Genomic DNA, 12,727 nt, shown 5'->3' on the forward strand with positions numbered 1-12,727 from the left:
CACTTTCCTTGTGTCACAAAGCTGGGCAGAAGCGTTCAAGGACTCGGCTTATTGTTTTATAACAACAACAGGAACAGTGATGATATTCAAAGAAGCCATCCTTCGAACGCCTACCACGAGGCAGGCAGCATCCCAGCCGCTTTCCAGTGCTAGTGTCATTTAATCTTCATGAGAACCCCGCAAGGGGAGGCAGGGACCGTTCTTACACTCGTTTTCCACTAGAGGAAACAAACAGACCGGGCAAGAAACTTGCCCAAGGTCCCTCAACCGTAGGAGGAGGCGGCGGAGGAGTGAGCGCCACAGAGGCAGCCAGGCCCTGCCCCCTCTGCTTACTGCTCTCCAACAAAACCAAACGCACATGAATAAAATATAACCCGATCCTTCCAGAAAGGTTGAAAAATGCAAACGCCTGCAGGGCCGGGCAGCTAAGAGCCGAGCTGGGCCTGGGAGGAACTGGGGGGTCATGCCCTGCGTAAAGGGGGCCGCGGTTCGCTGCCCACCTCCAGAGGATAGGCCGCGAGGGGCTGGGCCCCCTGTGGGAAGATCTCCAAGTTCTTCCAGGGAGAAGTCAGACAGGCAGGTTGTTATGTGAAAGTTCTTGATTTTTTCCAATGTTGGCTACAAGCTCAACATTTTCAAAAACACGGAAGGGCCAGGTTGGGCCCCGCCTGGCTGGGGCGGCGTCCCTGCGGCTCCCCCCCTCCCGTGGCTGTTACCTTTCCTCCTGATCACCAGGGCCAGCTCCCGCGTGTGTGACTCCCGGCTGGCCCTGATGAACATCACCACCTGGTCGTGGGTGTGTTCCGAGATGTCCCGGCCGTTGATCAGCACGATCTGGTCTCCTTCGTTCAGCTTAGGAGTGCAGGTGTCCGCCTGCGCGGGGGGGGGGGGGGGAAGCGAGTTCCTCCGGTTACCACGGCACAGCCCTCCCGGGAAGGATGCTGATGCTCTGAGCCCGGACACCTGAGACCATGACCGAGTTCCCCTTCTCTCCCTCAAGGGCTGGCGTCATTATTTTGACACCCACGGCGATGATGGCATGGCAGCCAGCTGCGGGAGTCTAACAGACGGGCTGCTCGGGTGTAAGTTACGGAACATTTCAGAATCGGGCTGAGACGATCACGGGGGCCTTTTCTCCGCGGCAGCCAACCCTCGCTTATCAATGCAACGGGATGCCTAGGATGCTTCTGATCTGGTTTTCCAGATGGGCTGTTAGAAAATGATGTGTCAGCTAAAAGCGAGTATTTATCCACCTTGCAATGGGGAGAGAGGCTCTGTAAGCATTAACACCAGGCGGAAACCATTATGGAGAGAGGCGATGCACTGACCAGGGTGAAATGAAAGCCTCCGCAGCTGAAAGGGGCCATAGGCAGTGAGAGAAAGTAAACTGCCAGCTTAGGGTCTCCTTAAGAGTAAAGCCTGCACACTGGGACCTCCTTAGGAGGCACAGGGACTCTTTGGTCCTCACTGCTGTAAAAAAGCACATGGCCTGGCTGGTGTGGCTCAGTTGAGTGTCATCCCCAAGTACCAAGAGGTCACCAGTTTGATTCCCAATCAGGTCAGGGCACATGCAGGCTTGATCCCCAATAGGGGGACGTGCAGGAGGCAGGAAATCAATGTTTCTCTCACATTGATGTTTCTATCCCTCTCCCTTCCTTTTTTATTTTTTTTAAAAAGCACATGGTCTGCTGAGGAGGCCTAGACAGAGGGCTGAGGGCGGGGTGGTGGAAGGGGCTGCAGGGTCCATGTGCCCACTCAGAGACAGCAGACAGGCAAACTGTGCCTCTGTTTCCTTCCCTTGAGCAGCACTTTTAAATTTCAATGTGCACATCAATCGCCCCGGGAGCTTGTTAAAAATACAGATCCTGGTTCGGGAGGTGTGGGGCGGGGCATGAGATTCTGCATTTCTCATGAGCTCACAGGTGATGCTGCAGCTGCAGGGACCACACTGAGCAGCAAGGTTCTGGAAAACATGGGCTCTGTTCTTCCCCCCCCCCCCCCCCGCCCCATCTAAATGCATGCATTACACACTCTCTTTGCTGTTCGATTTAGGGGAAAACAAACGGGAAGTAACGGGACATGTTTACTTACAGGCGACTCTGGGTTTATCCTCGACACCACAAGAGGCATCTTTTGATCCACTCCTCCCTGTAAATATGTGAAATTAAAATGCAACAACAGCCACGTGAATAGTTCATAGCAACAAAGACCTGCAGCTCTCTCTGGCACAGGGGAGGGGACCGACTTCACTTTATCCTGTCCTAATCCCGGGGGACGGCACCTTTTCAGATTACAGGGTTCCTGGGCCCTCTGGGTCTAGCAGGCTAACCGGAAGGCAGCTCAGACGCTCCCACTGCCACCCCCACGTTCCATGAGCTTAAGGTGCGATTGGAGGAAGCGAGCTCCTTTAAAAAAAATGCAAACAGCTCCAGGAGGGCTCTAGAAGCACAGCCCCTCAGGGCTGCTGGACAGGGAGCTGTTATCGGAGAACAGCCACAGACAAGGTCACATGCTGTGAGGGCTTTCGAGTGACCTGGACCTTGGAGAGCAGGCCATCAGCAGGGCTCCTGGGCTACAGGAAAGACCGCCTGCTCTCACTAGAGTAGGGGCTGGTAAACTTTTTCTGTAGAGGACCAGAGAGTACTGTACATATTGCAGGCTTTGTGGGACAGAGGGCTCTCCTGCAAATGCTCAACTCTGCCACCATAGTGCCCAAGGAGCCATACACTATTTGTAAGTGAATGGGTGTGACTGTGCTCCAATAAAACTCCATTTGTAAAAACAGATGCCATTTGGACCCTCGGCCATAGTTTGCAGACCCTGCCAGAGGCACAGAAAAGAGGGTAATGGCCCTGCAAATTGGATCTCTGTTCTCTCTTACTGGAGTAGCAATGCTGAGAGGCTCTAATAACCCCTCTTCAAGGTGTAAGTCTGCTTGCCAACTGTGGGTCCTCATCTTTCTGAGCCTTAGTCTCCATCTATAAAGTGGGGTTAAAAATGCCAACTTCACTGATTAGAACTCAGTAAGGTGATATAAATAAGTGCATAGCAAACACCAAGCACAGAAGAGGCGCTTGGCATGAGGCAGCTGCTATGGCCACAAAGAAACACTCCCGATTCTGAGGGTGGAGCCAATGTCCTTATGTAGCCTCAGATATTCGGTACGCTTCCAGTGGAAATTAAAGTGTCATCTACAGACTGCTTCAGAGCATAAAACTTCCTTATAAATACATACGACATACCTTTAGATTGAATCCAAATTTCCCATCTTCATCTGGCGTGATACGGATCAAGATTAAGTAGCTATCACCATTATCATTCTGGAAAATGTTGGAAAGTGGTCAATTATGTTACTTCCTTCTCCAGTGGTTGGTGAGAATACATTTTCTTAATTGCCCATGAGTTGCCTGTGTACCAGGAGGCCTGGGTGGGTCACCTGGCTACCTGAGCACCACAGGACCTGAGCTCACTCACCTTGTCGCAGTAGTACTGGCTGGAGTCCTCGGTGGAGCCCACTTTGGTCACCCTGTGGAACTCCTCTAGGAACTGCTGATCCACGCCATCTGGGGAGCAGGAGCCTGGAGCATTTGAAGATGGAGACACAGAACTGGATGACTTCCGGGTCCGGCAGCTCTGTGCTGGATTGTTCTCGGATATGCTCCTTTATCAGAGGGGAGGAGGAGGTATTTTAATAAGTCAATATTTGATCAGAGCGAACGTTACTGACTGTTGAGGCCTGACATCCTATGGTTGTCACGAACACATGGAACCTTAGGAGAGCTCCAGAGGTCAACTTCAGGGCTCTGGTACACCCAGAGTCCAGGGGCCACCCTTGTCCCCATCTGGCCTAAATATCCCCACCTTTAGTTTTGCGAAAAGGGGGCAGAAGGACAGGGCGGATCCAGGAGCTGCTGAAAACTCAGCTCCCTTCCCAGCTGCATTAGAAGGTGGCAGGGAAATGTGCCAGCTACTCAGATGCAAGCCTCCATCCTTCTGAAAGCTTTTTTCCTTCTGTCCCAATCCTGCTGAGAGCTCTGCTGCACAGAACTCTTGGCTGCCCGAAGGAAATGGGACTAATGTCGCATATTCAGGGCAATTTATATTATTCCCAGTTTGCGTTATTTGCCTGACATTCATTAGTTGTCCCTGCTGAGATTATACGTTTTATTTTTCTCTAATATGGGTCCTTCTGTATTTCAGAGCTGCACTGTCCAATATGGTAGCCACCAGTCGCGCATGGCTATTTAAATAAATTGAGAACAGAAAGTTCTTTAATGGCACCAGTCCATTTCTAAAATGATCAATAGTCACACGTGGCTAGTGGTTCCTGCACTGGACAGCGCAGTTATAAAAACATTTCCATCATCTCAGGAAGTTCTGTTGGACAGCGCTATCTTAGAGAATTATAGACTATTAGAACTAAAAAGGCCTCTAAGGTCATCTGGTTCCACTCCCCTTACACAGATGAAGGAACTGTCTTCGAGAGATGCTGAGTGTCTTGCCCAAGGTCACACAGCTTTCCCCTCACTTAATGAACAGAAGTCTGACGGACATGAGTCCCTGAGCATCTTTCTTCTCCAGGCCATGTCAAGTCTGTTAGCCGAGCACCCCCAAGCAATCCCCGCCACATAATCTCTAACCTCACAGGGCCACAGGGAGTAACCATCTCAGCCATTCACTGTCTAGGACATTCAGCCTCCCTGCACCACACACACTCACACTAGATTCTCTCCAGAGCCACAGGTCCAGCAAAAGATGCCTTAAAAAGCCTACAGAGTATGGGATTTCCCTCATGCTCTACATACAAGGTTAAGCGATGGGAGAGGTGAGCAGATGAAGACATTCAGTGAAAGAGACAAAACACAGTTGCTGCTGCCTCTTACTAAATCTTTATCTGAAACCCTTATCCATGAATTCTTCATTAAGTTAGGGCTTCTCTCTTTCCTAGTAAGTTCAAATTCAAATTAGCTTACTTTACGTACAAAGTCTCTATCCTATTCAATTTACTGGGTCACAATTCCAATTTATTGGAATATAAATTGCAGAAAATATAAGTTACAGGCCAGTATAAGTATATAGCTACATGCAAGAGGTGAGTTTGGTCTAATAGTTTTCAAGTTGAAGGAAGGGTGTTATGGATGGGAAGGCATTTCAGACACGATTTTTTGGAATTTAAGCTGTAGACTAGTGGTAAGTTTTCACACTAAAAATGAGTGAGACTTTAATTTACTTAAAACAAAGCTAAAGAAAAAAATTCCCCCCAAGTAGGGCAATTTGGCTCAATTTTAATGTTTACAAGAGCACCCCCTAGTGGCAGAATCAAATCGGATCGGGTTTAGAAAATGCTCTATGTCCAGTTCTGGGGGTGGGCCTGAACCTTTAATGTGAAGTTGCAGGCAGCATATACAGTTCAAACGTTTGGAATACTCTGGAGGGTGACAGCGATGGAAAGGGTGAAGGGCATGCAAACAAAAAAACCAAAGTGCAAGGTAACAGAGCAGAAGAGAACAGGCTCATTTCCCTAAAATTCTAATGTATTTTATATTCATTACTTTTCTAAAATTTTTAATGTGTGGATGATATTATGCCAGATTTTAAAGTATTTTTCTTTTTAGTATAAAATATAACAGACCAGGCTGGCCGGGCGTGGCTCAGCGGTTGAGCATCGACCTAGGATCCAGGAGCTCACGGTTCGATTCCCGGTCAGGGCACATGCCCGGGTTGCGGGCTGGATCCCCAGTCGGGGGCATGCAGGAGGCAGCCGATCAGTGACTCTCTCATCATTGATGTTTCTCTCTCCCTCTCCCTTCCTCTCTCTGAAATCAATAAAAACATATTAAAAAAAAAAAAAGTAACAGTCTATCCAAAACAGCCCACAGTACGACAACGAATATATCTGAAGCCATTACGTGTCCAATCCTACTTTCCAAGTAGGGTCAGAGAGGTTACTTTTAGATAGTAATTTATTAAACATGTGAGGTATTTCTTGGCTGATCAACTGTGTACAGACGCTCCCTGTGGGCTGCAGGAACGCTCTGCTCAGCACAGAGGATGGACAGACAGATGGTGAGGAGGACATCGGATGGCGAGAAGCAATGAGAGGGCGGCAGCTGGCCGCAGCAGGAACGCCAGGAGTGAGGAGCCAACTACCTGGGCTTCCTCTCCCGCTGGGGCAGGAGGGGAGGTGCTGATGCGGGGGAGCCTCCTGTGTGAGGAGGGAGAGATGAGGGGAGCTGCCAGCGGGCCAGGGCTCCTGGGGGAAGGAGCAGGACGAGGCAGGTGAGACGAGAGGGCGGCTGGAGGAAGCAGGCAGGTGAGTGGGGAGGAGGGAGCAGCAACGAGACCTGCCCCTGAGGCGGGAAGGGGGCCCCTGTCAGAGGAGGGGGGGCGTGGAAGGGGGGCTGCCACTGCGGCCTGGGATCCAGAGCAATCAGGGGGGAACTGACCAGCCCCAGCTACCTGGGAACAAACGGGGAGAGCCAGGGTGGCAAGTAGGTATCCACCCTCAGCTTCATACCAGCCTATGCGACCGGTTTCAGAAACAAAGGCCATGGTAGGATTACTTTCTTGGAAGAAAAGCCACGTTAAAGAAAGTAAAAATGGCAGGACTGCCCACGAAAAAGAGATTCCCGCGTGATGCTTCCATTACCCTTCCTTCCTAAACCCCAGGCAATTACAAAGACCCCCACCCCCCAAACCTGATAAAGGGAACAGCTGTGCTCCCACTGAGGGTTTCATGGCTCTAACCCGGCCACGTGAGGCACTTCCTGTGGCGGTGAGACGGGTGTGACAGGACAGGGGCCATTCCTCATCATGTTTCTTTCCTGAGTCTCTGAGTTTCTTAAGGTCAGGAGAGACCCCAGTCCTCTCTCCATTCCTCTCCTAGTGCACTTAATGCTCGGCCAGGCACACAAAGCTGGCTGAGTGAATGAAGATAAAAAATGCCTTCACACGGTACCTGGGGTTCGTGGAGTTACTCTACAAGAGCACAGAATTCCCTCGGTCACCTGGCAGCTCAGGGGCACAGAGAAGGCGGGTCCAATGGATCTCAGCATCTGTAAGGTCAGAGCTCCTGAGAATGCATGAGGAACTTGTTAAAATGCAGGCAGGCCTGCGGTGGGCCTGGGAGTCTGCATTTCTGACAAGCTCTCGGGGGATGCTGACGTTCCTGAGCCGCGGCCAAGCTGCAGCAGTGAGGGGCCGGGAGAAGGGATGCCGGCTCCCTCGGAATGCCACATTTCTTTCAAATAAAATTTCTGGAGAAATGTTTCACATGGATCCTCACATAAGGGTCACTGAGTAACAAAAAGATAGTGTCCTAAGTGTGGGCTCTTGTGATACGGAGACAGTCTTCCCAGGACACTCTTATCCTTGCAGTAAATGCCAAGGGCCCAAGACCACAGCTTAACTCAAGAAGCTGCGGAAGTGGCTGAGGGAATGTGCTCTCTGAGCTCTACGCTTCCTCGCTAGTGGAATCATGGGTGATGCATCTGTCCCTTCCTTCCCCCCACTGTCCCCTCAGACACTAAGACACCTCAATGGCAAGACAGCGCTGGTTCAATTTCAGTCGATTCATGCTTGAATTCTCTGATGGGAACGTCTCATCGACACAGGACCTACGGCGGCAGCTACCACGTGGCCCTGCTCACAGAGGACAGTGAACCAAAACTCGGCAGAGGCCTCTGTGATTCCTTGGTGTGCAGACAGACACCGTGCAATGCAGCCCACGTGATACGGCGCCTGACGTGGAAATAGCAGAGGGGGCATCCCATTGTGAAAACCAGGGAGCCTGTTTCTACTTTACCCCAGCACCCCATCCTGCTTCACGTAACCATCTGTTTACCTGTCTATCCATCCATCCAATTAGTCACTGAATAGCTATTAAGTGGGGAAAGCAGAGGTAGAGAGGAAATGATCCCTCAAAGAACCCACTGTCTAGCTTATAAGGAAATATGACAGCAATCAAATAGTAACAGCATGCTGTAATGGAGGGGCCCGGACGTCGGGGGTATGGTGGGAGGAGGCACCCGGACACCTAGGGTACAGTGGGAGGAGACGGGGGAGGGGGTACAGCGGGGGCCAGGAGAGACTTCACAGAGGAGATGGCACTCGAGCTTAAAAGAGGAATTAGTACGAGTTTGAACAGGTAGCAAAGAGGGAGGGAGAAGGTATTCCAGACAAAACATCAATAATAAAAATAGAAAAAATAATAAAATAAAAAATGATTTAAAAAAACCCAAAGCAGCAACATATGCAGAGGCCAGAGACTTTGCAAAAGCACAGAGAAGGTGTGTAAGAAGGAAAGTGACACGCTTGGGTGTGGATTCTGGAAAGATAAGGCTGTCATTCCTCCTTGTTAAGGACGGTCTGGAAGGAGGAGACCAAGAAAGACAGGGGGGCACTGAGACACTGCCGCCAGAGCTGACGGTGACCAACTGGGGCAGTGCAGTGGGGACGGGGGGCCCAGTTCACGAGGTGTTAGGGAGGAAGAATTAACAAGGTGAGGAAGGGGAAGAAAGGGGGCCAAGGATGCCTGAAGTCTCCCATAGGTGCACACTGGGTCGCACTGAAATTTGGCCCCACTCACCCAGACGTGGGAGGAGCCAGGGTGGACGTGAAGCTGAGGAGCTGAGCCTGGGCTGTGCTGGGTTTAAGAAATCCGTCACACGTCACATGAGTGTGGCCCAAGCCAAGTGAGGGACAGGCAAGGTGCAGGGAAAATGAATGTCAAGCTCCTAGGGAAACCCTGCCGCTGGCTGGTCCCTGGGGAGACAGATCCCGTCACGTGGTCAAATCTGGGTGCCACCCTCTAGTAAAACCAGAATGCACTCAGAGAATGGGGACCGAGAGGGTGAAGGGTGGAGAGTGGCTGAAGGAACTGGAACTGTTTAATTTAAAGGACAGTGTGTGGGGCTGTCAGGCAGATCTGGAAACAGACACCATTTGTGGTGTCCCAGGAGCTCCAGGCAGGGACCTGTGGATGGCAGGGCTGCTGCCGTCCTGCCAAGGAGGAGGAGCTGTCCAACAGCAGAACAGGCTGCCACGCTGCGGGAGAGCTCCCATCACCAGCGGGCGGCCAGGCGGCGGGCGGGGCCGCCAGGTGACGGGGTGACCGGGTGATGGGGTCTAGGGAATTTCTGCACCACCAATGTGGCCGAAGAGGGGGATTCCCAAAGTCCCTTCCAACGCACAGAAACTGTTTAAAAAATTTTTTAAGTGTTTCTTCTTGCTGTTATAAAAAACACATTAAAAATTTTTTAATAGTGGTAAAATACACACATAATATGTGTCATCTTAACCATTTTTAAGGGTAGGAGCGTTAAGGGCATTCACATTGCTGTATGCACAGAAGTTCTGAAATAAAAAGAGGCAGCTACCCCGTGTCCCACGGAAGGAGGCAGCTATAAAGGGACAAGCCAACAGCAAAGGCCTCGTGCCAACAGGAAGCCCGACTCCCTCTGCGGAGCGTCCCCTCCGGTGACCCACCCAAACAACTGTGATGGAACAACAACGAAGCTCTTCACCCGCAGCCCGACTCTGCCTACAAACCTGTTCCCTCCAGTGTCCCCCCTGCAAAGCCAGCTCCCATCAGGGAACTGCCCCTCCTATTTTCTGGGTGGTGGGGGCGGTTGGCGTGGGTCTTTCTGCCACGAAGGAAACTTCCTTCTCTGCAGATTTTGTTTGGCCTTTGCTCTGAGACAAGGAAAGGATGAGAGAATGGCTGAGAGAACCTCGGGAGGAATGGGTACAGCCCATTGGGCACAAAGCGAACTGCGAAGGATTCGTCCCTAATCCCACCCTTTGCTGAGCTCTGTAAACGCGGGACAAGCCGGGGGTGGGGTGGGGTGGTGGTGGTGTGGGGGGTGACTCATCTCCTTGGATAAATGTTCAGAGGCCCTGAGTCGCGCCGCTCTGGGTTTAGAGCTGGGGTCTAACGGCTCTTTTCTTCCTTTCTCTCCCCTCTTGCTTGAATGGGTGCAGAACATTACATTTAATTCTCTCTAAAAGGAACCCTCCTCGCTGCCTGTGATAGTAGTCATCTGATTTCCCTGACAGAATCCTTCTTTTTGCCTCTTAACACAAATCTGCTGTATAAAACATGTCAAACGTTTCTTAAACATTTTGCAAATACTCACTGAAGTAACCACACAGTTTTTTTCACCAAGTGCAGATCAACCTTTCTCTCTTGCGCCGGGCAATGGAGAACCTTCACCCCAGGCCCCTAGGGAGGCCGGCTACCTCTGAAGACCCAGAAGGCGGCTTTCCTGTCAGCAAGAAGGGGTCCCCCACCTGGCTGAGGTTGTAGGGGCTGCAGTTTTTCAACTGTTCACCCCACTTGCAAAGCACAGTGGCTACTTGACCGTGAGACATCTATTGTGAGCGCACCTGGCAGAGCCCCCACAAGGAAGGCTGCCTTTGAATCGCTGTTATTTGCTACTTTTAACATTTAGCTGCAAAATAAAAAGTGCCCTAGGATGACACACCTTACAAGGCCTCGTGGAGGAGTTTCAGTAGGAATGGATGTACAATGTGTAGGGGTGAGCAGGGCCAAAATGGCTTAAATCAAACAGGGCTTGAGGAGGTGAATGTGAAATTTAACTTGAACTTAAATTCAAACAGGCATATGTGGTCAGCAGCTCCTGGACTGGACTGCTGAAGGTCTTAGATTCTCTACAATTCCACAGTGTGATGGTAGACCACAGTAGGAAAATCTGATATAGGACATATAACTGGGCTTCTCAGAACCTTCTGACAGTTCCCCAAACACTCTTCTTTTACCAAAGCGACAGAGCCCCATAGAGCAATGATAGAGAGGCTGATATTGTGCTATCTGCCCAGCTGCCCCGGAGGCCCCTGAAGGCAAAGAAGCCCATGTTCCCTCAATGAGCTGAGAAGGGTGCATAAGGTGTGCTGCTGGACTTAAAACATCCCCACGCACTGGACAGAATTCCTCTCTCCTGTACCAGGCGCTGATCAGTGCCACCAACAGCACTTTCTCTGATGATAGAAATAGACTTCATCTGTGCCATCCAGCCACTACTTACATGCAGATCTTGAGCACCTGAAATGAGGCTGTGTGCCTGAGGGGCTGAATTTAAATTTTATATGACCTTAAATAATTTCAATCTGAATAGCCACATGTGGCTAGTGGCTTCTGCACTGGTCAGGGAAGGTCTAGCTGCTCCACGATTCCACAAAGACACTGCAAACCACAGTGGAAGATCTGCCACAAGGCTGTGACTGGGCTTCCCAGAGGCCCTGGTCAGTTCCCTAGACGCTCTTTCTCCTTTCAGCAAAGCGACAGAGCCCCACTGCAGGTGCAAACTAGTTCGAATGACGCGAGCCTGCACTCGAGCCCTGTGTTTCTAGATTTGCAAAGCCAGGGTCAGACAAAGGAACGCACTCGCTTCCACTGTGGCCTCACAGGCCTGCAGTTGGAGCAAGAGATACTGATCATTTCAACAAAAGCATCATGCAAGCTCGGGCCACGAGGAAACAATGACCAGAGGGATTATGTAACTAGACCTGTTAAGAACACAGATAAGCTAGAAACCATGACTGCTGTGGTCCAGGACGGCAGAGAGGTAGCAACCGCACACATAAGTGGGAAACAAGATTTGCAATTCACCTGTGAGGCGTAGCGTACAATCAGGCTGCATTTACTGCTTTAAGCCAGTAGCTAGAGTGGTTAAAATTTTACAGATTAACTGAAGTGCCTCTTTGCTAATTCTATGCTGTTGGGGGAGGCATTACGTTTATATTTGGGGCATAGTATGGGGCTTCACAGAACGGATATCATGACTTACTTCCTAGCAGTTTATCCTATCCCACTTTAGCTTAAAATGTCATTTTATTTCTTTATGACCTATGTTTTCCACTTTAAAAAATGATTTGAGATAGCTTACTCAAAATGTAGAGATAAGGTAGAACTGTGAATTCATAACAATAGTAGGGAAAAAATAAGGCCCATAAATAAGGCAAGGAAGAGTAGGGGCTCTATCAGAAGCCTGAGCTAAGGAAGCACTGAGAGAGGAGGTCTTCAGAAGTCAAATCCCAGACTCCAGGCACCTAGCCTGTCTTCTGGTGGGCACCCTCGGGAGTGGGCTGCAGGCTCCAGCCCTTGACTCCTCCTAACCAGCCTCCTGGGCCTCAGCAAATCCCTCAACAGCTAACACAAGCAGGTAAAAAGAGAGAACAACCCAACTTCTTACTCTTGGTGTGGGCTTTGGTTCTGAGAAACCTCGGAATCGCTGTCTTTCGGGGAGAGCGAGCCCTTGTAGGTGTAAAACACGTCCTCGGTTTCGGTGATGTACGTCATTTCGTTGGCGAGGTTATCTGCCGAAGAGTGCCGTGGCTTTCGGATTTCATGCCGGAGCCGAGGACTCCGCCTGGGTGGGGAACAGGTGGAGGGTGAAGTGTTGGAAGCAAATTCCACTTACAGGTGTTGTGGTTTTTTTACCAGACACCAGTGATCTAACTTTGTGCCCTGACCTTTTTAAGGATGCCTGGGCTGATGCTGTTAGAAATTAAGAGCCAGCTAACCCATTACAATCCCAGAATCCACCGAGGGCCACACAGGTCCCCGACACTCTCAGCCCAGTGGTGCAGCCCCTGACCAGGAGGCTCAGCTTTATAAAGAGGCAGATGAAATTGGCCTATGGCCTTTGGGAAGGCACCGAGTGCTGATTTAGGCTGAGTCATTCTTCAAGCAGGACTCAAGCTCTCA

At 50.6% G+C, this 12,727-nt stretch overlaps 1 protein-coding gene across 1 annotated transcript in view; it reads right to left on the minus strand.

The window, feature by feature from the left end:
- Nucleotides 1-12,727, minus strand: part of PTPN3 (protein tyrosine phosphatase non-receptor type 3) — a 129,554-nt gene that overhangs the window by 24,198 nt on the left and 92,629 nt on the right. Inside the window, exons 14-18 of the mRNA XM_087822815.1 lie at nucleotides 12,213-12,389; nucleotides 3,475-3,661; nucleotides 3,243-3,320; nucleotides 2,092-2,148; nucleotides 717-873 (exon numbers count right to left, since the gene is read on the minus strand). Coding sequence (XP_087678941.1) covers nucleotides 717-873; nucleotides 2,092-2,148; nucleotides 3,243-3,320; nucleotides 3,475-3,661; nucleotides 12,213-12,389 — 656 coding nt within the window. The remainder of the gene's footprint in view (nucleotides 1-716; nucleotides 874-2,091; nucleotides 2,149-3,242; nucleotides 3,321-3,474; nucleotides 3,662-12,212; nucleotides 12,390-12,727) is intronic.

The sequence above is a fragment of the Miniopterus natalensis genome, chromosome 12 (genome assembly GCF_054644295.1).
Source record: "Miniopterus natalensis isolate mMinNat1 chromosome 12, mMinNat1.hap1, whole genome shotgun sequence".
Taxonomy (NCBI): domain Eukaryota; kingdom Metazoa; phylum Chordata; class Mammalia; order Chiroptera; family Miniopteridae; genus Miniopterus; species Miniopterus natalensis.